The sequence below is a fragment of the Panthera tigris genome, chromosome D2, assembly GCF_018350195.1.
Source record: "Panthera tigris isolate Pti1 chromosome D2, P.tigris_Pti1_mat1.1, whole genome shotgun sequence".
Taxonomy (NCBI): domain Eukaryota; kingdom Metazoa; phylum Chordata; class Mammalia; order Carnivora; family Felidae; genus Panthera; species Panthera tigris.
This window is the reverse complement of record NC_056670.1, coordinates 52,379,821-52,406,486: the sequence shown is the minus strand read 5'-3', so window position 1 is coordinate 52,406,486 and position 26,666 is coordinate 52,379,821. Positions and strand designations below refer to the sequence as shown.

At 34.7% G+C, this 26,666-nt stretch overlaps 1 protein-coding gene across 9 annotated transcripts in view; it reads right to left on the bottom strand.

Annotated features, from left to right (window-relative positions):
- Positions 1–26,666, bottom strand: part of EXOC6 (exocyst complex component 6) — a 299,891-nt gene that overhangs the window by 112,952 nt on the left and 160,273 nt on the right. For all 9 annotated transcript variants that reach the window (XR_006209204.1, XM_042960757.1, XM_042960755.1 and 6 more), the window contains 5 exons: positions 17,549–17,632; positions 12,522–12,568; positions 12,269–12,389; positions 11,147–11,218; positions 6,349–6,446 (listed from right to left, as the gene is read on the bottom strand). Coding sequence is in view for 8 of the 9 variants with exons in the window: in XM_042960757.1 (XP_042816691.1) it covers positions 6,349–6,446; positions 11,147–11,218; positions 12,269–12,389; positions 12,522–12,568; positions 17,549–17,632 (422 nt within the window). In the remaining variant the exon portion in view is untranslated. The remainder of the gene's footprint in view (positions 1–6,348; positions 6,447–11,146; positions 11,219–12,268; positions 12,390–12,521; positions 12,569–17,548; positions 17,633–26,666) is intronic.

Sequence of the window (26,666 nt, the reverse complement as noted above, 5' to 3'; positions counted from 1 at the left end):
TTACAAAAGCATTTTCGTTAGTCAGTTAAAAGTTGAAATAGGAAAACACTGCCTACTCATCCAGAATTCTAAAATTCAATACCAAATAAATCTTGTCCCTCAAAATTCATATGCAGTCTCTTCCTTCCACTTGTTTTACATCCTCTCAGCACCTCAGTTTTAGTTTTTTACTCAAGAACAATTCTTAAGATGCACAGTCTGAACAAACTCATTATCTACAACTAAAACAAAGCCATAAGATGAGTATTACAGTTGTATTTCTTGATAGGGACAATTCTCAAATTGTAAGTCTTTTCTCTCTCTCTCTTCTCAATTAGATCATTAAGTGCCCCGAAGATGTAAACAGTGCCTTCGATTTAGTCTTTTCAAAATGCTGTATTTACAAAAGGACCTTTTATATTTAGTAAGGCAATACAATTACTACTCACGCAATATCCCTATGCTCTCCATGTGCTCACACAGCCCCCACACAAACAGGCAGAGACATATCACTAGTTTTGGCCACTGGGTTGAGAGTGGAAGTGACAGGTGTTGCTTCAGGTCCAAAGCATTTATGAGCTAACTGTGTGACTCTCTTTCCCATGGTAATAGGGAATACTACATGTCAAGAATGTGTAAACACAAATGCAAACAGCCTGGATCTAGGACTACTAGACCCAGTAGGGACTTCTGGGTGAGAAATAAAATGTCTCTACCCACCCGCTGAGATAGCGGGCATTTTTGTTACTATAGCATAACCCAGACTGTCCAAATATACCTGCTGTCCAATCGTCAACTTTCTTTTAACCAATAATTCAGCTTGACTAATATTTATTGAGCACTTATTGTGTGCCAGGAGCTGGAGTAATTGTGATGAAAATTCCCTAATTCACGAAGATAAAAACAAGATCTTTGTTTTCAACCTAACAGAGGAGATAAAGACATGGAAACAAATTATGTTTATAATAATGCGTTATACATAATAAAAGGGGTGCAAGTTTCAGAAATAGCACAAAGGAATAAATGATTAAGTTTATCAGAGTAGGTGGGAGATGATCTCATGGAAAGTTTTATAGAGAAGCCATGGGCTCTGTAGGGCCTTCCAAGATGAAAAAAGAAATAATTCCTTTTTTTTTTTTTTTTTTGAAAAAAGAAATACTTCTAATGAGATTATGGAAGAACAGCATTTCAGAAAGATGGAACATAACAAGCAAAAGCATAAGGGGTAAAAAAGTATGAGTGTGGGAGTGAGTAAAACCATAGGTAGTGCAGTACTACCAGAGTGTAAAGTACACAAGGGATACGGTGTACATGAGGCCGGGCAGGGGGACAAACGGAGTCATCCAGATTTTGTCCTGTAGGCACTGGAGTACCATTAACAGGTTTTAGGCAGAGAAATGTGGTATGTCCATTATGTGGAGGATAAATTGGGAGGACAATAATGAACACAGAGGCCAGTGAGAAAGACTGAAGAATAATCTAGATTAAAGGTGATGAGGATCTGAATTAAAGCTGTCCTAGTGGGGACAGAAAGGAGGTGGCAAAAAGAAGAGGTTTAAGAAATAAAATATATACATAGGATTTAAAAACTAAATGAAAATTATGAGGGGAGGTATATTCTGGATGAATCTGTAATTTCCAAACAGGGCAAATGGACAAATGATGTATATGGCACCTCATTAGAGACATTTGCTGAAGTATGGAATACAAGAGAAGGATATGATTTCGACTGGATGACTGATATCTCATTGATAAATGGGGTCTGGAGCCTTGATGAGATTGGAAATAAAGGCACAAGTTTGTAAATCCTGATGGTGCACAAAATAGTTACAATAAAACTCTGTTCGGGGTGGGGGAGGAATAAGACTCTGTTTGGCTAGAGGCGCCTGGTGGCTTAGTCAGTGAAGCATCTGACTCTTGATTTCGGCTTGGGTCATGTTCTCATAATTCGTGAGATTGAGTCTTGCATCGGGTTCAGTGCTGACAGTGAGGGGCCTACTTGGGATTCTCTCTCTCTGCCCCTCCCCAGTTCTCTCTCTCTCCTTTTCTCTCTCTCAAAAGAATGAAATCTTGCCATTTGCAACAATGTGGATGTAACTGGAGGGTAATATGCTAAGCAAAGTAAGTCGGTCATAGAAAGACAGATGATTTCACTCATATGTGGAATATGAGAAACTTAACAGATGATCATAGGGGAAGGGAAGGAAAAATAAGATAAAAACAGAGAGGGAGGCAAACCATAAGAGACTCTTAAATACAGAGAACAAACTGAGGGTTGACGGGGGCGAGGTAAATGGGCGATGGGCATTAAGGAGGGCACATTTGGGATGAGCACCGGGTGTTACATGTAAGTGACGAATCACTGGGTTCTACTCCTGAAGCCAAGACTACACTGTATGTTAACTAACTTAAAAGTATAAACAAACAAACAAGATATAAAATAAAAATTTAAAAAAGACACTGTTCACCTAAAATATCGCGAGAGGTTTCAACTAATCCTACTTCCTTCCTTTTTTTTTAAATTTTTTAAATTTATTTTTTATTTATTTTTAGAGAGCGAGAGAGAACATGAGCTAGGGAGAGCGAGACGCAGAATCAGAAGCAGGCTTCAAGCTCTAAGCTGTTAGCACAGAGCCCGACATGGGGCTTGAACTCATGAACCTCAAGATCATGACCTGAGCTAAAGCTGGATGCTTAACTGACTGAGCCACCCAGGTGCCCCAATCCTATTTCCTTCTAAATAGTGTTTTAAAATAAGGGTTTAAAAGACAAGTCACACTATAGAGAACAAATAGATGGTTACCAGAGGGAAGGTGGGTGGAAGTATGGGTGAAACAGGTACAGGGAATTAAGAATACAATGAATTATTATCTTGGGGGCACCTGGATGGCACAGTTGGTTAAGCGTCTGGTACTTAGTCTCAGCTCAGGTCATGATCTCACTCACAGTTCATGGGTTCGAGCCTCTCGTCAGACTCTGCGCTGTTGACATAGAGCCTGCTTGGGATTCTGTCTCTCTTTCTCTCTGCCCCTCCCCCACTTGTGCTCGCGCGCTCTCTCTCCCTCTCTCTCTTAATAAATACATTTTTAAAAAAGTATACAAGTATCTTGATGAACACTGACAGAATTGTTGAACCACTATATTGCACACCTGAAACTAATATAATACTGTATGCTAACTATACTGAAATGAAAATCTTTTTAAAAGGCAAGTTACAGGTTAAGAAACTACCAGAAGACCATAAACTACTTACTTTATACAAATGCCAGGGAATCGGTTAATATGAAAGGCAAGATAATTTAATGAATGGTACTTTCACATTCTGAAAATGTTAATGTGGTCTTCAAAGTGACTGTTTACTGAACTGAATTCTATAAACATTTACTGAGTTCCTACTCTGTGTAAAGCACTGTACTTGGGGCTAGGCAATCAAGAATATAAATATAAATAAAACACTGGCGTTCACAATATAGCTGGAGGGAACCATATACACACATAAATAAACTGTAACAGATTATAAATTCTATCATGGAAATAGTCAAATCTTAATTATTCAGTACTGATGATAACTTTTACCTCTTAGCCATTGTTGTCACTTCACTACTTGTGAAGTCAAAGTTTATTTTTGAAGATATATAGGTCAGGAATAAGAAAAGCTTAAATTCTGCTATTTTTCCCCCCAAATTTTATTTTTAAGTAATCTCTACACTCAACATGAGGCTTAAACTTAAAACCCTGAGATCAAGAGTCACATGCTCTACCTACTGAGCCAGCCAGGTGTCCCTCTATTACTGCTTAAAAATTTAGGCAAAAGGCATGATCTAGAAGGGTATTAAAAGTAGAAGTAAAAAAAAAAAAAGTAGAAGTCAAAAAACATTTGAGAATTATACAGAAAACAATACTTCATGGTTTTTCCCCATCTTGGGCGACAATCTCACTAGTAGAAGTCTTATGATAAATAAGACAGCTGGCTCAATACAAATCTATCAACAATTATAAAAACTTAAACACTCTTCTGAAGACGGCAAGTTATTAACATCAACCCTATAAGTAAAGATTTTATATATAAAGATAGATTATATCACATTACATCAAAGCGTAGACATTATAGATTGCCACCCATCAATAAGCACTACCCATATTTCTAAAATACTGAAGATCAAAAATTGTTGATGCATTATATGTTTCATCAAGACTGTCAACAGTCCCCTTGAGACAACATCCTGACAATATAACCCCTAAGAAATGTTAATACAAAAAGTGCAAATAAGAATTTATTTGGTTGATGTTAATAAAAGTGAAAATACCTAGTGAACAACTCAGGTATTTTAAAAAGATTTCTATCTGGAGCCCCTGGGTGGCTCAGTCAGTTAAGCATCTGACTTCGGCTCAGGTCATGATCTCACAGCTTGTGGGTTCAAACCCCGCATCGGGCTCTGTGCTGACAGCTCAGAGCCTGGAGCCTGCTTCGGATTCTGTGTCTCCCTCTCTCTTTGTCCCTCCCCTGCTCCCATGCTCTCTCTCTCTCTCACAAATAAATAAACATTAAAAAAAATTAAAAAGATTTCTATCACAGTATTCAGGTCATCTCTGTTTAGTTTTGAAAACTGATGAGGCAAATGTCAAGCTGATGTTAAATCATTTAACATATTTTCTGTTTTAATCTCATTAAATATTACTGCCACATCATTTCTATATTTGGGTGACCTAGATGTAAGATCTCAAGATTTACATTTTTATTTTTGAAAGAAAGAAAAAAAGAAAGGAAGAGAGGGGAAAGGGGAGGAGGGGGGAGGGAAGGAGGATGGAGGGATAAAGGATTTTAGAATTAGGGAACAGATTTCTCTTTTCATGGCAATACAAAGTTATATACATTATAACAGATTATAAAATACTTTTTCCATACCCTGCAGGCAAGTGATTAAAGCAAAAGTAATTTTCCTAATTAGATGCTTTAAAGATTTTTAATCTAGTTACATTGTTTATAAAAACAGCACTTTCTCCAAACAAATTTTTTTTTATTTTTTTAAGTTTATTTATTTTGTGTGTGTGTGTGTGTGTGTGTGTGTGTGTGTGTGTGTGTGTGTTGGGGGGGCGGGGAGGAGAGAGAGAGAGAGAGCCCGCGTACGTGTGCAAGCAGGGGAGGAGCAAACAGAGGAGGAGCCTGACAGAGCCCATCAGCAGAGCCCTACTCAGGGCTCAATTTCAGGACTGTGAGATCATGACCTGAACTGAAGACCAAGAGTCAGACGCTTAACCGACTGAGCCACCCAGGCGCCCTTCCAAACAAAATTTAAAAGCTATAAATCTCTGTTTCTAATACTAAATACCTTTGAATACTTACAGCCTTACATCTGTCATTTATGGGGGAAAACAAACTACAGAGATTAGAACTAAAAGTAGTTCAATTAAAAATTTATTATAGGGGCACCCGGGTGGCTCAATTGGTTAAGCCTCTGACTTCAGCTCAGGTCATGATCTCACAGCTCATGAGTTCGAGCCCTGTGTTGGGCTCTGTGCTGACAGCTCAGAGCCTGGAGCTTGCTTTGGATTCTGTGTCTCCTTCTCTCTCTGCCTCACCCTACCTGTACTCTGTCTCTCAAAAATGAATATACATTAAAAAAAATTTTTTTAATTTTATTATAAATCTTTCAGCCATTATGGAAAACAGTATGGCAGTTCCTCAATTTATTAAACATATATCTGCCATATAATCCAGCAATTCCACTTCTGGGTATATTTTCCAAAGAACTGAAAACAGAAACTCAAACATGTATTTATACATCAGTGTTCACAGCAGCATTACTCACAACAGCCAAAAGGTGGAAATGACCCAAATATCAAAGATGAATAAATAGATAAATAAAATGTGGTGATATACATACAGTGGAATATTATTTAGCCTTGAAAAATGAGATTCTGGTACATGCTACAACATGGATGAAACCTGGAAACATTATGCTAAGTGAAATAATCCAGACACACACAAAAAAACAAACACTGTATGAGTCCACTTACATAAAATACAGAGAGTAGTCAAATTCATAGAGATAAACTACAATGGTGATTGCCGGGGCTAGAAGAAGGGACTAGGAGTTAATGTTTAATTGGTACAGTTTCAGTCTGGGAAGATGAAAAATTTCTAAAAGGATAGTGGGGATGGTTGCAACAACATAAATATACTAATGTCACTGAACTGTACATTTTAAAAAGGTTAAAATGGCAAAATTTGTTATGTATATTTTACCACAATAAAAAATAATTATAAGCATTTTTATTGCTAAATGTGAAATAATATAAGCATTTTTATATTCTAAAGTATATAACAAACTTTTTCCTTACATTAAGGTTCCATGGCTTTAGACTAACCTGAAAACTCCAGCCCATTTCTTAAGCAGTGTTTCATTGTACTGATCTCTTATTTCAAATAAAAGGTCGAAAAGTCGGTTCACTGGAAAACCATAACCCTAAAACACAACACAAGCAGATAAACAAGTCAAATAAGTAAAGGTATACATTAGAGAAATGTTGAAAATATTGGAGAACTATTTGCAAGTGATCACTACATCATATTGTATGTCATTCCAACAGCATAAAAATAAGTTATCCTTTTGACTTTCTACTAGGTTGCATGAGATAAGAGAGTTTAGAAAGACTTTTATGAAGCTGGAATAATTTTTCCATTTCTCCTCTCTCTTTTCAGTCTGGATTACATGGTTAACCTTCAAAAGTAGTAGAAGTCAAAACTGGAGAAAAAGTTCAAGATTAGTGACCTGCATATATAATGGTGTCTTGGGAAGTGGCCCTAAAAAGGATAAAAGAAGAAAAGAGAATATATTTTGTCTGAAACACACTAGCTTCATTTTGCACCTTCAATTTAAGATTGACTTCACTGTACAGGGGAAATATACACCTTTCCATCAAATATACACTCTCCAAAACTTTATTCCTTTCGAAATTCATTGAAATCTTACCCATTTCAGGACCAAATATTTCTGCCCACCTTACAGATTTGTCCTTTTTCCCCTTCAAGGTTTCCCTCTTCTTTATTTTTGGTCATACTCTGCTTGCAGGAACTGTTTCATGGATTATTTATTCACCATTGTCTTTAATTTCCACTAGTTCCTTTCCCTTGGCTAAATAAATATGCTAAACGACCTCCCATCTTTAAGCCAAGAAAAATAAGAAAAAACAGTAAGAAAAACAAAAAAGCCTTCCTCAATTTGCTGTGCCTGCCAGCTGCCTCCCTTTGTACTCTCTTCATATAGCCAAACCTACTACAATCTAACTCCCACTGCTATTCCTTTAAAACTTCTCTCAACAATGTCACAGATTACCTCCTAAGTATAAAAGTCAATGATCTCTCACTCTACATTACCTCTCTCCTGAAACTTGTCTACTTTGAATTCTGTAACATCACTCTCTCTCTTTGTTCTCCTTTTATCTATGAACAGTTCTTCCAGTTTTCCTTTTTCTTCTATCTCCATCCTTCGATGTTTTTCTTCTAGGTCTCTAGCATAATGTGAAGTCTACTGACTTCAAACACTATTTTCTCTGATTATTCTGAATCTACATCTCTAGTTATTTGGAAACTCCAAATATTTAACTCCAACACCTGTTAGACATCTCCAATGAGGCTGCCAGCAAGCAAACACACTAAAGTTAACTTATCTCTTCCGTTTCTAACTAAACCAAGTGTTTTTCCTATTTCCTATCTCTGTTAATAGTTCTACCATCGATTCAGTTATTAGGAAGAAACTTGAAAAACATTTAAATGACCCCACACTCAAACACATCATTTAACAAATCCTTTTGATTTTACCTCCTTAACAAATCTCTTTCAAATCCATCATTCTTCTCCACCACTTACTTTCTTTTTTCCAGAAATATTCCCAGTGCCACTGCTTTATTTTGGTCTGCCACATCTCTTGCCTAGACCATTATAAGAGCTTCCTAAACTGAAATTTCAACTATCTGTCTCTTTCAAGTCAATCTATTACAAGACTCTAAGACTCTCAAGATTATCATTTAAAAGTGCAAATCTGATCACGCCATCCCCCTGGTTAAAAACTACAGAAGACTTACTGAAGTCCCACAAGACCTGCCATAATCTGGGTCAAACTACCTTGTCAGTTTCATTACCACTATTTGCCCTTCTTTGCTCACACCCATCTTCTTTCTATCACCATACTATCCCTCTATCTACAGTTTACACATGGTATTTTATTTCCTTTGTCATTCATGTCCCTTTCCTAGTGTGTATTTGCTGAACTCATCTTTTAAAACCCAACTCCCATTTCAACTTTCTGTACAGACTTTCCCAATCTAGAATTACAGTCAGACATTCCATCTTCTGTGAGCCCAAAGGTTTTTAATATATTGCTATATTAGTATGTTTTATACATCTTATCTGTTTAAACTGTAAATTTATTGAAGAATTTTTATTTCCCTATTGTCTGATTTTTAGGTCTCTATCGTTTTATATATCATCTAGCTACTAGCACATAGTGGGTGCTCAAAAAATGTTAGTAATGAATCATAAATGTTTACTTGTGATTTACTTAATACGTAGTAAGCGGAACTATAATATGTTGGTGTTATTTTTTAATGTTATTGTTTAGTCAGCATTGTTTTAAGTAATAAAATGACATATGAAAAGAAAACTTTCCTTAGGGTGGCAAAGGGCCAATTTTAAAAACTAAGTATTATGCAATGTTTTCTAGTTTTTATGAAAAGACCCTCCCCAATTCTTTAATTAAAAGGTATAACTTGACCACAGTGTGTAAGACCTACCTAATACTCAGCCTGTCAATTTTCAGTGGAATGAAAATGTTGCAGGATTTCTGAATAAGTAATATGGATTGGTTTGTCCTCCTCAATCTTATTTCAAAGCAGTAAGATTAGAAAGGTATGCTTACAAGGGCTTATACACCTATCACTGTTACTTTCTAATGCCTCTATTACCTGAATATTGTCTATTACTCTTCTTTGATTCTCTAGAGAAATCCTTGGAACCATGGCAAATATTCTAGATTCAGTTGTACTCAAAGTGTCAGTTCAAGAACAGTTTGTTATGGCTTACCAAGAGATAAGGAGCTTGCACCAGAATATAAATGAATGAGGCTAACCTACATAGAAAAATTCTTGCTACAAAATATATGCCAACTAAGCTAAATTTTGTACTTAGTAATGTAGTTGATTTACACTCGGACAGAAGCTCCTTTATGTTATGGACCCATAATAAATAATTTGTGGACTAGTAACATTTCCGGACCAGTGAGTGGTATTCCCACCATGCTTTAAGTAGCAATGTTTTAAGTCATTAAGGATAGCAAAACTCCCTCAAGTTACTTAGAGCTAGACCTAAAAAAATTAAGGTGGTCTCCAATAAAACTTACCAAGTTTTTTTTTTTGCAGAGAAATCAATAATATTACAGGTATATTTGTCACAAAATTTATGAAAACAAAAAATCCACATTATCCTGGTGTTACAGTATAAGGCATACAAATTAATAAAGATATAAGACAATAAAACAATTTACTAAAGGAACTTGTAGAATCTTCTTCAGTTTAAGAACAAAGTAGACAACTATTATTCTAGGATGGAAAAACTCTAATGATGAAGCAAATAGTTTAAATTAGCACTTCCTAAAACATATTACATGAAGCTCTATACCTACAAGATGTCATATGGGGGAAAAAGATTCAAAGCTCAAATATATTGGGAAAATGCTGCATAAGCACCTTCCTTTTGGAATCATATGGTATAAATTTGCTCTGAAGAGGCTATTAGTGAAGAAGTCTGTTTTACTTCACTTATTTCCCAAATGTTTTGACCACAGAACTCCTTTTAAAGTAACATCTATTATCACACTTTGGAAAATGCCAATCTATATTTCAGGAAATGTTATTCCAACCATAAAAATCCCTTAAGTTTAAACATGAAAACAAAATGCAATCAATTCTTGCCCATCCGTGATCAAGTAAAAGGGACAAACTTAAAACTTTGATACTGAAAATCACAAAGGCATTGAGTTTTGAGACAATTCAGTTTAAACCTTATTTTTTTTTTTAATTTTTTTAAACGTTTATTGATTTTTGAGACAGAGAGAGACAGAGCATGAACAGGGGAGGAGCAGAGAGAGAGGGAGACACAGAATCCGAAACAGGCTCCAGGCTCTGAGCTGTCAGCACAGAGCCCGATGCGGGGCTCGAACTCACGGACCGTGAGATCATGACCTGAGCCGAAGTCGGACGCTTAACCGACCAAGCCACCCATGCGCCCCTAAACCTTATTTTTAAAAAGAAAAAAAACAAGACACAAAGAAGTAAAGTGATTTGGTCATTGTCATAGTACACCTAAAATTAGGAAGGAAATGAGTGGAAACAGCTTTCAAACTATATGTTTTCTTTTTTTTTTTAATTCAAACTATGTTTTCATATTTATTATCACACTTAAAACAATCCTGAAAACTAATAATAACCCGATTTTCACAAATGAGGATCTAAAGTTTAGAAAACCTATAAACATATAATTAGTCAATAGTAGGGGCAGAATATAAACTCAGGGTCATGTGTGACTTCATAAGGCAGTGCTTATATCTTCTAATTTCTAATTTTTTTTAATGTTTATTTACTTTTTGAGAGAGACAGAGCACGAGTGGGGGAGGGGCAAAGAGAGAAGAAGACACAGAATCCTTAGCAGGCTCCAGGCTCTGAGCTGTCAGCACAGAGCCCGACGCAGGGCTCGAATCCATGAACCATGAGATCATGACCTGAGCCGAAGTCAGATGCCCAACCGACTGAGCCACCCAGGTGCCCCTTTATCTTCTAATATCTAGTTCAGGGTTCTTTTCACTATCACATGGAGTTTTTTTTTCTTTAACTACAAAAATAATTTATCTACAAAAGAAATACTTTATTCTCTCTGAATAATCAATATTTTAAAAGACGATAATATTCCCTGAGTTCTGTCCAGGGTTCATAATCAGGAAGGGGGTAAGAATGAAAAGTCTTGGGTAATAGGGAATACCAATACATAAGCAAACATCTGGTTACTACTAATCTACCACCACTAATCCATAATAAAATAAATGAGCATGATCTGTATTTTATATATCTTTAAGTGCTCAAATAGTCATAAATTGAATGTTATATTATCACCCACCTGCAAAGTATCTGCAAATAATACAATGAGATTCTTCAGCTCCAGAACAAGATCAGGATCAGTACAATAAGACTGGGGTAGAGGTGGAGGGGTGGAAATACAAACAAAGAAAACAAATATAAACCAGAGTCAAATAAAATATAACCAGAAAACAATATAAACCAGAAAACAAATAAAACCTGAAACATTTTCCTTTAATATGCCAGGCTTATAATAAATTTAAAATCTTGATTATTAGTTAAATCCATGGCTGGCTTCCTGTATTCAGTAAAAATTCTTAGGGAAAGACCATAACATAATTATTCTTTAATATGTTAGAAAAAGTTATAGTTCATTGGACAAACAAGTGTATAAAGAATCTACATTCCTGATAAATAAAAAATGTATATTTACAATCTAAATACTATATAAGCTAATAATCCTTTAAAATATTTTCAATCTCTATTCCTAGTAATAAAATTATAAATAATTACAAAATTTTAAGTATGGGGAGATTTTACTGAAGGTAAGCTACTAAAACTGTCTTAAGAAAACATCTACAATAAGCAATTATTAGTTTCAACAGTCTTTATAGTACTAGTATATTATTTCTACAAAAGGTGTATTATGCAAATTTTGATCATTTTACTTTAATGCATAAAAAAATTTCCCATTACATAGAAGTTCATTATTTCAAATGGTTTAAATTTTGACAATTGCATATTTTTAAGAAATCTGTAATTATATTACTGCAAACAAATTATAAACATCGAAGAACAAGTTCTATTGAGTTTTAATGGTGGAGTTTATTTTGGAAACAAAGAATTTGGAATGATAATTAAAAACCCTTTCTTCACGGTGCTTTTCAGTGATCTAATGAAGAGGTCAGTTGAGACTAATGAGACCAGCTTAATTCTTCATTTTCTATTAATGCTGGACTAAAAATGTCTTGGGAAGCCCCAGTCAGTTGCAAAATTACAACCCAGCATAACCAGACAAAAGCCCAACATTACTGCTTCCAAATCTGAAATGCTACCAAAAATGCAGAATGATGGAGGTACGGTTTTCTTCTGACATCATGCATTTCAGAAGTTCCTGAAGTAACTGAATTAAAAACTTAGTAACATAATTTGGCTGACTTACTGAATGAGCTCTAAGGACAGCAATTATCTTTGAGAGGGCCATGTTCCAAAGTTCATCAGTGTATGCCCTGGTTACTAATCCTTGGGTCACATGTAAAATGTGATCTTCCACCACAAAGAACCTAAAAACAGTAATTACCAACATAGCATGTGTTAAAAAAAAAAAAAAAAAATTAAAACCCAAACAGAAAACAAGCAGTTCTGACATTTAACATAATATAAAAATAATATTTATCTCCATTTTAGATACATACCCTACAATTTGAGTGAAATATCTTCTATAGCCATCAACTGTTTCATGCTTTAAATGAAAAATAAAAATCAATTTAAACCAATAAATACCAGTAACAATAAAGTAAGTTCCAAGTCACTACCATATTTATTAACAAATATTTATTGAGGGTCTACTATATGCTGCATACATTTTTAAGGTATTAGGGTTACACTGGTAAAAAGCAAAAAGCCCTTACCCTCATGGAACTTGCATTCAAAAAGAGAAAGACAATAAACAAGTTAAAAAGTAAATATAACTTCAAAACCTTCTTCACAGTAAGCTAGTTCAAGCCACCATAATTTCTCACTTGGGCTATTATATCATTCTCCTACCTAATCTCCCCAGCTTTCAGGCTTGCTCCCTTCAGTCTATTCTCCAGATACCTGCCAGGATGATACTTTTCAAAGAGTAATCAGATCATTATATCTTCCGCTAAAAACCTTCCAATGACTTTATATCTGATTCACAATAAAAGCCAAACTCCTTAAAAATGATCTACAATTGCGTGTTAATAATTTTAACAAAAGGTATACAGGAAAATATTTGACCATTTGAACTTCATTCTTAGAAGTTAATTACATGAAATATTTCATTATTTTAATTACGTTCAAATGCTGTATTTTGCATATTTCATAAATGTGATCAAAATTTTCAAACATCTAAAAAAATTTTTCAAACATCTGGGTTTTTTTTTCAGGTTGTGGGGAAAGAAATAGTTTTACCTTTCAGCTTTAAAATACTATGATCAGAGATGGGGCACCTGGGTGGCTTAGTCAGTTGAGCAAACAACTTCAGCCCAGGTCATGATCTCGCAGTGTGTGAGTTCGAGCCCTGCGTCAGGCTCTGTGCTGACAGCTCGAGCCTGGGGCCTGCTTCTGATTCTGTGTCTCCCCCTCTCTCTATCCCTCCCCTGCTCATGTTCCATGTCTCTCTTCTTCAATAATAAATACACATTAAAAAATTTTTTTAAATAAATACATAAAATAAAATATGATCAGAGAGAATGGAATCTACATGAGACCAGATGTTTGATATTTCTGGATACTTGCTTTATTAGATAGTATATTAGTCACATTTTATAATACGCCATGTGTGCTTGAAAAGAAGAGGTTTCTACAGTTGTTGAAACAGGCTTCTATATGGTTTATTAGAACAAGCCTGTTAAGCATGTTGTATATTCTTATTGATATTTTATCTATTTGGTGTATAAGACACTGAGACATGCTTAAAAATCCACTACAGATTTCCCATTTATCCTTTTAGTTTTGGCAATCTTGTATTAAATATTTTGAGTCGATGTTATCAAGTGCTTATAGGTTTCAATTATTTTTTATCAACACTAAGACATGAATATTTCATTTTTTATCATTCTAGATTTTTTTTAATATTATATGAAAGTATATATTTTGTTTCCACTCTTTTACTGGTTACCCCAGAAATTGCATTATGCATACTTAAATAATCAAACCCTAAAATCAATCAATATTTTTACTCTTCTGGACAATTTAGAAAACTGTAGTATAGTTTCATTTCATTAACTCCTACCTCACATTTATGCTTTTGTTGTGTATTTTAATTTTATCTTGTTTTAAAGTCCATAATATTTTATTAACATTATTTTCTATGGTTGACATAGATTCACCCACATATTTATACTTTCTTTGCTATTCATCCCTTCCAGCATCTCATATCTTCCATTTGGCACCACTTTCCTTTTGCCTGAAGTAGATTCTTTAGAATTTCCTTAGTAAGGGTGTCTTAGTAACAAACTCTCCTCTTCTTTGTCTGAAAATGTCTATCTTTGCCTTTGTTTCACTGGATATAGAATCCTAGGGTGACAGTTATTTTCCTTTAGCATTTAAAATATGCCACTGTTTTTATTTCTCATGGGTAAAAACCTAGGAGTAAGACGGCTGGGTTGTAGCATAAGTGCATGCTTAACATTGTAACAAATTGACAAACTATTTTCCAAAGAGGCACCATAGTTTTTACACCCACCCGAAGTGCATGAGGGTTCCAGATGCTCCACATCTCACCAGCACTAGCTATGATCAATCTTTTTAATTTTAGCTAGTCTAGTAAGTATGTAGTGGTATCTCACTGTGGTTTTAATTTGCATTTCCCTGATGAAACATTGATATTGAACATCTTTTCATGTGCTTATTTCTCATTTGTATATCTAGACAAATCTCTACTTGGATCTTTTATCCATTAGTTTGGCTTTAATTATTTATAGTTATACAAATTCTTCTATATTCTGAATATAAACCCTTTGTTAGACATGAGTTTTACAAATATTTTCTCTCCATCTGTGTCTTGTCTTTTCACTTTCTTGCCAATGCCTTTTGAAGAGTAGTTTTTCATTTTAATGTTCAATTTAACAATTTCTTTACCTTATGGTTTATGCTTTAGGTATCTCACTTAAGAAAATACTGCCTAACCCAAGGTCACAAAGATTTTACCCTTTGTTTTTTTTCTAAAAGTTTTAAAGTTTCATCTCTTGCATTTGGGTCCATTTCTTGAATTGCTGATTGAGGTAAAAGTCAGTATTTTTTTGCATATGGATAATTTAATTATCTTGTAGTCAAAAGATTTCAAGTCTTTTATATTTCCTGAGATTTATTTTATAGCCCAGCATTTGATCTACCTTGGTAAACCTTCTATGTGCATTTGAAAAGCATGCGTATTCTGCTATTTGGGGAGGAGTATTCAATAAATGTCAATTAACTAAAGTTAGCAGATACTATTTTTCAGGTCTTCTATTTTCTCTTTATGGTCTGCGATTTCACTATAAGATCTCTCAGAATGTATTTCTTTTTACTTAACTTACTCGGGATTCCTTGGATATGACTCTGTAAAAGTTTATAGTTCTTGTCCATACTGGAAACTTCTCAGCCATTATGCCCTCAAATACTCTTCTGTCTCACTTGTTCTAGCTTCTCTTTCTGAAATTCCAACTAGGTATGTTAGACTTGCTCTCTGTATCCCCTCTGTCTCTCTTCGGTATTTTTATCCTCTCATCTCTCTGTGAGGCTTTCAAAGTAATCTCTTCAAATCAACTAAGAATTCATCAACTGCTAAACCTATTCATAAAATTTTTAATTTTGATTATTAGATCTTCAATTTCTAGGTATTCCACTTGATTTTTCTTCACTTTGGTAAGTATTTACAGTTTCTTGTTCCCTATTTATATCAGCAAGCTTGCTTTTTATTTAAATATATTCAATAATTACTATATTAAATGGCTAATAATTTGGGGCATCTATCATAAATCTTTTTAATCTTAGTATAGTAGGTAGATAGTGGTATCTCACTGCAGTTTTAATTTGCATTAAATTCACAGTTACTCACAGTTCATGAGTTTGAACTCAGGCTCTGCTGACAGTGTGGAGCCCGCTTGGGATTCTCTCTCTCTCCCTCTCTCTCTCAAAATAAATAAAAATAAATAAATAAAAATAAGTGGCTAACAATTCAAACACTAAAAGTCTCTTATTAGGATTTATTTCTGTTGCCTACATTATATATTTATGTACACACACACACACACACACACACACATATATTTTTTTTTTTTCCAGAGAGAGCACAAGCCGGGGAGAAGGGCAGAAGGAGAGAGAGAATCTTACCCAGGCTCCACAGTCAGCACAGAGCCCAATGCAGGGCTTGACCCTACAACTACAGTACCATGACCTCAGCTGAAATCAAGAGTCAGACACAACTAACTGAGCCACCCAGGAGTCCCTCTGTTGCCAATATCTTTAATGATTCTCAGTTGTTTTATAATTATTTTTGACTGTGATTTGCTAATTTTCCTTGAAATTATGATATGAAAGTTCAGAGATCTGCATTTGTTTCTACTGGCAATATCAGCATAGAAATACTTCAAACTAAATTTTCAACCTGAGATTTTTTTCAATTATCCAAGTAGAATAAATCTGTGTAGCAAACACATGTGAGAATCCACTTGTTATGTATTCTCAGAGATTTTTTTTCGCCTTGTTCCTTCAGCACCAACATTTAAGATAAGCAATGTCCTTACAGTGTGTGGAGGAAAGAACAGAGAGGTTTTGCTAGATTTTTAAAATATATAACATTGTGTCCATTTGTTTTTTTTAAGTAATCTCTACTTCCAATGTGGGGCTCAAACCCATGACCCCAAGATCAAGAGTCGCATACCCTACTGAGTGAGCCAGCCAGGTGCCCCCAGATGTTTTTTATCTCTAGGTCATCCTAATAATGAGGCTCTAATTCTTTGGAGTCTTAGCTTCACAAGGGAGACAACCTCTTATCAGCTACTTTGGGTGGCTCTCTGTACACCCATGTCCTCAAAATTCATGCTTTCCCATTCAACAGATGCCTCTAAGATAAAAGCCACAATTAGTGCTTAATTAAACCTATCTGGATTTCTGCCTTCATTTAAGTTTCCCTGTTTTATTTGTTCTATAATGGGATATACTGTATAAATTACATACAATAAAACTCACTTTTTCATGCACTGTTTTCACAAACACATCTAGTCATATAATTATCACAAGTGCAATTCCATACAGAGCAATTCCATATTCACTTAGTTTTTCTCCTAACTATACTTTTCTACCAAATCCTCAGTGCAGTTAAAAATAATTTTTAAAATGTTTAAATGTTTTATCCAGCATCTTTAGTTGTTTTGTCAGTAGAACAATTAATCCAAGTACATAGTCTTCCATGTTGTCAGAAACTAATTATCACTCCCTGATACTTTATATATCTTCTTATTTCTCTTTTTATTTATTCACTATTTTATTTGTTTACTATCTATCTCTAATAGAATGTAAGCTCATGAGAGAAGGGACTTACCTGTTTTGTTCACTGCTATACCCTTAGCACCTAAACCAATTATTGGAAATGGTAGATAGTCAATAAATATTTGTTGTTGAATGAATAATGATACATGCTCTGAAGAAATTAAGGTGGGGTAAGAGGTAAAAAATGACAATATAACCAATTCAAAATGTTCACATAACTTACCATATTTGACTGGGGCTGCAATACCAGTCTTGCTTGTTTCTTCCTTTGTTTTCGGTAATAATTTTCAAATGTTTCCTCATCACCCTAAAATAAAATCAGCAGAGTAATGAAACATAAACATACTACAAAACAGATAACTTCTTTACCACTAAGAATCATTTAAATTTTAAAAAAATTTTTTTAACGTGTATTTATTATTGAGAGACAGACACAGAGCATGAGCAGGGGAGGGGCCGAGAGATGGAGAGACAGAAACTTAAGCAGGCTCTGATAGCACAGAGCCCGATGTGGGGCTTGAACTCACAAACCACGAGATCATGACCTGAGCTGAAGTCAGACGCTTAACCAATTGAGCCACCCAAGCGCCCCTCATTTTAAATTTTCTAACAAGCGGAATATAACTGAAATGGTATTTCATACTGATGTCAGGAATAAATTTTTGACTTTATAGTTCAAAAAGAGTAACCTTGTTTGTTATCATGACATTTAGGAAGACTAAATGTAAATTCAAGCAATTTAACAGTTGCCCAACTTATCACTAAGGTTTTATAGATTTCTGACTGACTAACTCAAAATATGGCTGTCAGTGAGGAGAACTAAATAAAGAAATTGGCTGTAAAGTCTCAACTTCTGAAAATAATGTATAAGACTCTACATGATCTGGCACCTTCTTCCATTTCCTGCCTCATCTCAGTATATTCAATATAGCATTTTCTTTTCACTTCCAGACTTTTGTACAAGCTATTCTTGAAAAGTGCTTCCCAGTTGTTTCTCTATATGACTTATATTTATCCTTCAGGACTCACTATAGATGTCACTTCCTTTAGAAAGCCTTCCTCAACTTCCTGAGGCTTGCTATTATCCGTGTTATCCCACAGTAATCTGTATATCCATATCACTGCACTTATCAACTGTGTTATAACTTTTTTTTTTGAGAGAGAGAGAGAGAAAGAGGAGCATGTGCAAGGGGGGGAGGGCAGAGGGAGAGGGAGAGAGAGAATCTCAAGCACGGTCCACTCCTAGCACAAAGCCTGACGCAGTGCTCCATCCCATGACCATGAGATCATGACCTGAGCTGAAACCAAGAGTCAAATGCTCAACCGACTGAGCCACCCAGGTGCCCCTGTGCCATAACTTCTTAATTAGCAGTCTATTGGTCCATTGTCTAATAGCACTTTCTGTGACAATGAACATTTTCTATATCTGCACTGTCTTCTGTGGTAGCCACGAGATAGATATGGCCACTGAGCACTTCAATGTGGCTAATATTACTGAGACTCTGAATTTTAACTTCGTTTAATTTTAATTAATTTAAATTTAAATAGCCACATACAGCTAATAGCTACCACACTGGATAACAGAGATCTATCTTTACTACCTGACTCCAGTCTTTTAGAACATGGTCCTGTCCAACCAGTTGGCCGTTGTATCCTTATTACTTAGCACAACATTTGGTTCATGGAAGGCAATCAATTGCTATTTGTTGAATGAATGAATGAATGATTGAAATGATATATCCATTTCTTTTGTCTTCCTCTCTGCTTAAAAGGAGAATCCATCCAGAGTGAGAAGAAAGGACTAGGAACCCATTCCCCTACTCAAGACTCCAAACAGAATCCAAAAGAAAAAAAAAATTACTAGGGAAAAAAAAATCAAAACTCCTATTTTCACAGAAAAAAATTTTTGATAGTTTTACTATTTAAGTAGTTATCCAAAAAAAATGACTTTTAAAGTTTTTTTTTTTTTTATGTTTATTTTTGAGAGAGTGTGAGCAGACGAGGGGCAGAGAGGGAGACACAGAATCTGAAGCAGGCTCCAGGCTCTGAGCTGTCATCACAGAGCCTGATGCAGGGCTCGAATTCACAAGCCACGAGATCATGACCTGAGCTGAGGTCAGACACTTAACCAACTAAGCCACCCAGGCACCCCAAAAAATGCCTTTTCTTAATGCTACAAAAACTAAACTCACAATGCAAAAAATAAGTTTACCTAGGTAACCCCTAGGGCAGCTCTCCCAGTATTTTTGTACTCAAAGAATTAAAAGAATTTCAAAAAAAACTATGATCCCCCTCACACAGTTTTTATTTTAGTAACTAAATTTTTTCCATTATGAGTTTAAATAAATACAAAGGACGCAATTTCAAGTATATTATAAATAAAACTATTACATCCTCATTTAAACATATCCAATGGTTATCTATAATCATTTAAAAAATATATGAACATGCTCTTCCTTAATATTTAGAAATAAATTACAGTTTTCCTTTTTCTTTTTTAATTAATATTTTCAGACTACCACCCTTATAGATATTTTCTAATTTAATGTGTTTTTTTCTAATACTGTGTATTTTTTTAAGTAAACTCTACCCCTAATGTGGGGCTCGAACTCATGACCTTGGGATCAGGAGTCACATGCTCTACTGACTAAGCCAGGCACCTCTCTAATACTATATTTTCTAGTGTAGTATGTTTGTATTTTTATTTTATTCCTGAGACCATAAAGATTTAGGTGTTAAGGTAGCTTTTTCCTTCTAGGTTGAATTATCATTACAATTAAGAAAGAACTGATCAATACAATCTAAGTATATTATAATTTTAGATAATTAATAAAACAAAACCTAAATTTTTATTGGAAATTAGTTTCTTAATATGATGAATGGGGCTTTCCTGTTTTTGCACCTAACAACATACTTTTTAGCTAAAAACTCTGAACTACAGATTTAGTGTATTTAATTTACCGATAAAATACCCACCCTAAAACCCAATTAGCAAGGGCAGTCCTCACAATCAAACTATTAAATAAGGCAAGTGTATTAGTATCACAGAAAAAAATCTGACTTCATGTTTTGACTGAAATAAATATGTTAGTATGCACTATGGGATATAACATTATGAAAACCACTGAGAAATAAATTATAAAATTAGTCAAGATTAAGATTATTTAAATCCAAGGTGACTGTTTTATCCATTCATGTACCTTAAAAAGCAAGGTAATAAATCACTTTTCATTACTTAAATGCTGAAGTAATTACTGAGAGTAATTACTGAGAGCATTACTTAATGCTCTCATTACCAAATTTATAATAATGCAATGTAATATACAGATACAATTGTAAGTTACTTACAAAAGGAGGAGTATGATTAAAAAAAATCAATATGCCTTCAGTAAATATGTGGACATACATAAAATTTTGATGTTCAATTTTGGAAATAAAATAAAACCAAGTATAAAAGTCAGGTACGACACATTAATTTTGTTAGATATGGTAGAAACTAATCAGTCTAGCAGCCAGTTTTTATTTTATTTTAATATGAAGTCAAAAATATCACCAATTTGGCAAATGGCTTTTAACAGTTTTTCTGAATCACAACTTACGTGAATATGAAAGAATGGGTTAGTCAATGTAACTTCGAAACTTTAGCAGCCCCAGAAAATACTCCAGTTATATTTAAAAGATCCCACTTCACTAACTCATATTATTTTGGCTGTTTTTCTTTACAGCAAATGACACATCCTAAGGATGAGTATTAAGATTAGCCAAAAGCACTGTCTATATTTAAACACATACATCAGTTTTACATTCAAATTTTCCTATGTTCTTGCTTCTGTACTCTCACAATATTCCCTCTTAAAAAGCAATATATTCACTGTCAACAGCTAGAGAACAAAAGAGATCAGGACCTTAAATGAAAATTGGTCATTACTCCCACCTACCATGTGTCAGAACTAAGAATATCCCAGGGCGCCTGGGTGGCTCAGTCGGTTGAGTGTCCGACTTCTGCTCAGGTCATGATCTCACTGCTCATGGGTTTGAGCCCCCATGCTGACAGCTCAGAGCTGGGAGACTGCTTCAGATTCTGTGTCTCCCTCCCTGTCTGTCCCTCCTCCTGCTTGCACTCTCTCTCCCAAAAACAAAAAACAAAATTAAAACATTAAAATTAAAAATAAAAAGAACTAAGAATATCCCACCACAAGACAAAATATATTTTTTCTAACATGGTTTATCCTTTTCTGCACAAGAAAAGAAAGGCACACTTATGTGTACACACTCCCTTAATTAACCATTAAAGGAGACTTCTTTATTTGGTACACTGGAAGTTTTTACACGACAATGCACAAAGGCAGTTATCAGTGAAGGATCAATACAATGAGTATCAGTGATGGACGTGTCTTTCTTTTATAAAGTTAGTGTGGTAACCTCCAAGATGGCCCCAAAGATCTCTTGCGTAGTCCCATCCCACAGTCCAACCAGGGGTTGATCTATGTCACCAGTAGGATATAGCAGAAGGTATGTCATTTATGATATTAGATTACAAAGGACATTATGTCTTTCCTTTCAGCCTCCCTCAGATCACTCACTCTGGGGAAGCCAGCTGCCATGTCATGAGGATTGTCAGGCAGCCTTGTAGACAGCCTATGTGGCAAGGAACTGAGGCCTTCTGCCAATAGTCATAACAGAGGCAAATCACCCAACCCTTGTCAAGCCTTCAGAGGACTACAGCCCTCACTGACATATTGACTAGAACCCCATGAGAGACTTTGGGCCAGAATGGCCCTGCTAAGCCACTCCCAGATAGCTAACCCTGTAAAATAATAAATGTTTGTTAAGTGCAGCAGTAGATAATTAATATAACATCTTAGGTAGTTTTTCTATAAATAGACACCAAATGATACAATAAGGAAGCATTCAAAAGGGAGACTGTTCCAGAAGTGAGGAAAGCAAGGAAGGACATGAGAGGAAGCCAATCAAGAATGCCAGATTCAGAGTCCCTGAACAGCTCAGTCAGTGGAGCATGTGACTCTTGATCTCAGGGTTGTGAGTTCTAGGCCCACGCTGGGTGTAGAGATTATTTAAAAATAACAAAATGTTGAAAGATTTTTTTTAATGTTTATTTATTTTAGAGAGAGAGCGCGTGCGCATAAGCAGGGTAGGGGGAGGAGGAAAGGAAAAGGCAGAGAAAGAGGGAGACAGAGGATCCAAAGCGGGTTCTGTGCTGACAGCAGAGAGCCCGATGAGGGGCTCAAACTCACAAACTGTAAAATCATGACCTGAGCCAAAGTCAGACGCTTAACCAAATGAGTCACCTAGGTTCATTAAGATTAATAACAAAATCTTAAAAAAAAAAAAAAAAAAAAAAAAAAAAAAGAGTGCTTGATTCAGGCAAAAAAGTCTTGAAGAGGATAGGCTTCAACTTGATCCCACAGTAAAACTCTAAAGAATAAATTATACTGCAGTGGGATTTTTTTTCTTTTTTGGTTTTTGATTTTTTTTTTAGGGGAGTAACCTGTTCTTTTATTGATGCAAGTACCTCCAGTCACACCAAAACTGACATCTTACATTATGGTACAGCTTTGTACTCAGAGTTCATCTCAAAATACCAAATATCATAGTTAGGGTATGCATCAAATTGGGAAAATAAAGGAGAGAATGTAGGCACATGGCCAGGCAGATAACAGAACAGATGACCCAGTTCAGTGCACACTGATGTGAAAGCTCCTTAACACATGTACAGGAAATGTTCTAACATTGTATTCCAAATATATATTCTCAAGTTCTAAGCCCTAATTTATCTCAACTATAAAAACAAAACAGTATGTACAATCTAGAACATCTGAAAAGTGCAAAAACACTGTAACAATACTGTGTAAAGATTTGTGCTCCCCCCAGGGCTGAGGACTCTAAGGAACTTCTAGCTGTTATGAAAAGAGATCCAAGGGGATCTGGGCAGAGCACCAAAAGTAAGAGAAGGTGAGCTGAGGTTCCCAGAGAGATCATTTTTAGGAAAAACCGGAGGATCTAAAAATTCTTTCCTTAAAAATTCTAGGCCAGGACCCTTTGGAAAACCTATAAAACCCCTAAAAGTCTGAGGACAGCAATTCTCACATTACCTTCAGTATTCCTTATTTTAAGAAAAATGGTCCCTGTACACACAAACTTTATAACATGGCCAGCTAAGGAAATTCACATAGCTCTTAGGATTTCTCAAAGCCTTAAAAATGATAAGCTATATTGTGGTTATTATTTGCAGCATTTTCCAAAGAGAACCTTTTTTCCCCCAGTATACCTATTTTCCTTTCATGGTGCATACATCTGTTCAAACAGAGCTTGGACAATGCTACCTTAAGGATTTTGGACATAGAGTTCTTTGGCTAAAATGGACTTACAACCAAAACACCTAGTCCTTGAAATCATATATATTAATGAAACCCTTCTATGATAATCCTTTTATCATTTACTGAGTGTTACTATATACTGGGCACTATGCTAAGCATTTTATTACTTCTATTTACTCTAATATCCAACATAGCTTTATAAATTGTTATCCATATTTTGCAAATAAGAAAATCAACTGAGAAGACTAATTTGCCCAGTTACTACTAGAAAGTAGTGGAATGAAATAACAAATGAAAGGAAAATAATTATAATAATAAAGAGGAATTAGCTTTATCAAATTTTGGTCATAATTTTACTTTTACCAATTTTTGGCCATATATACCAACTAGAAGTTTTCTTGATAATGAAAGTTTATTTACATTTATAGAACAGTAAAACCTTGCTCACACAGTAAAAAAGGGAAAAGGTCTTGCCTGAATTAGTCAAAACCGACTTCTTTTAAAATGCAGGTTTCTTAAATTTACAAATTCTTTAAAGAAATAAAAGATATAAAAACATACAGAGAACTAAAAGTAAGTTATCAAAAATTATAAATCAATAGTTCATTATAATAACATAAATTCTGAGACTTTTCATTAATTTGAATATTTGGCTATTTGACTCACAGATTCTTTATGAATAATCACAAAGCTGACTGGAGTCTAAAACTTTCTATCATTCTATTGGTTCTCTACCACTGACTTTTGATCATTTTGATAATTTAATTAGGCTTTTGTTTCTTTCATTTTAAATCATGAAAAATGAAACATAATCTAATACCCAGCATATCATTCTCAGGAAAGCCACACTGAAACCTCACATAATATCTGTTGGTTCAACATTTTTTTGCACAAGGTATAAAAGACATATTCTTTCCCAGAGATTAATGCCTGTTGACATAAGCTACCAGGATAAAGATATATGAAATAATGTTATTAACATTTAGTGTGGTGTTAAAGAGCCAATTACTAATTCAGCAAATTTTTATGAAGTATCAGATGCAATGAAAGGCACTAGGGAAAGAACAATAAACAACACTGTCATGGTCACTATCCTTGTGGATCAAGCAGACATAGAACAAGGATAACACAAAGTAACAGAAGTGCCTGTTGGCACTCACTGCAGTTTACTGGGCCCATGTAAGACAGGAAAATTAAGCATTATCAAAGCAAAAAATCATTCTTCTCCACTAAGACCAAAAACCTATAGGGAAAAAAAATCTAATTTGAAAGGAGTTTTTAAAGAATCAAACCACAACACAAGCCACTTTAACGACTGAGATAATTAAGAACCTCATCTTGATTAGAATCCAATATGATCTAATTTAAAAACAAAACAAAGAAAAAAAAGAAAAGAAAAAAGAAAAACTTGAGATCAGACAACTGGAAGCCAATTTTTCTCTTTTTTTTAAATTTTTTTTTAATGTTTATTTATTTTTGATAGAGAGAGAAAGACAGCATGAGCAGGGGAGGAGCAGAGAGAGAGGGAGACACAGAATCAGAAACAGGGTCCAGGCTCCAAGCTGTCAGCACAGAGTCCAACGCGGGGCTCAAACTCACAAACCGTGAGCTCATGACCCAAGCTGAAGTTGGATGCTCAACCGACTGAGCCACCCAGGCACCCCTGGAAGCCAATTTTTCAATGTTACTATATATATCAATGTAATCAATGTAATCTTGATGGAACCTATCCTCTCTCTCAGGTTATAAATGTGCGTAAATGTATATACTACTAACTGATATTATAAAAGATAAAACACTAAATTTGAAAAGAATCTAAGCAGTTAAAGTATTTTATAATCATACACACATTTGAAAAATTATTTCATCATAGAATAGACTAAAAGTATGATTGTTTTTACACAATAGTATAATTTAGGGGTGCCTGGGTGGCTCAGTCGGTTAAGCGTCTCTTGGTTTCGGCACCAGTCATAACCTCATGGCTCCTGAGTTTGTGCTGTAAGCATGGAGCCTGCTTGAGATTCTCTCTCTCCCTCTCCTTTTATTTGTCCCCCAATCATGCACATGCGTGCATGTTCTCTCTCAAAATAGTAAACTTTAAAAACAAAATAAAAATGATGCTATAATTTATTACAGCTTTACCAACAAAAAAAATTTTATAGGTCTATTCAAGAATGCTCAACACACTTGAAACATCACTAATTTGTAAAACAATACATTTAGATTGATACTGTGCTTATCACTTTTATATTGGCTCATAAGTACAGAGTTGGTCCTGCTTTTACTAGAGAGCTAAAAGAAAAAATTAAGCTAACTAATGAAGATAATGCTATTTGCTCTAATTAACATAATTACCATTCCTTTTCAATTATTTTAATTTTAACTTAATCCAATTTCAGTGAGTAATCCAAACCTCAAAACTCCTTACCTATAAATGCCTTCTGTAGATATAGTTAAATATAAATGCCTTCCATAGACATATTCTAAGTGCTGAAAGAAAAAGACCAAAAATTCTATATCTAGAAAAACTACTCATAAAAACCAGAGAAGAAATTAAGACATTCCCAGATAAACAAAAACTGAAAGAATTTGATGCTAGTCGACCTCCCTAAAAGAAATACAAAAGGCAGTCCTTGAGGCAAAAATAAAAGGACACTAGACAGTAACTCTAATTAACATGAAGAAATAAAGTCTCAGTAAAGGTAATATAGAGGTAAATATAAAGACAGTATAAACATACTTTTATTTTTGTAATTCCATTCTGATTCAGAAAACAACTATACAAATAAATAGTTATATTATGGTTTATATGTATAAAAATGTAAGTAGTATCTCAATAATAACACAAAAGAGGAAGATTAATATGAACTAGATTGGTTTTTTTTTTTAATGTTTATTTATTTTTGAGACAGAGACAGAGCGTGAACAGAGGAGGGGCAGAGAGAGAGGGAGACACAGAATCCGAAACAGGCTCCAGGCTCTGAGCTGCCAGCACAGAGCCTG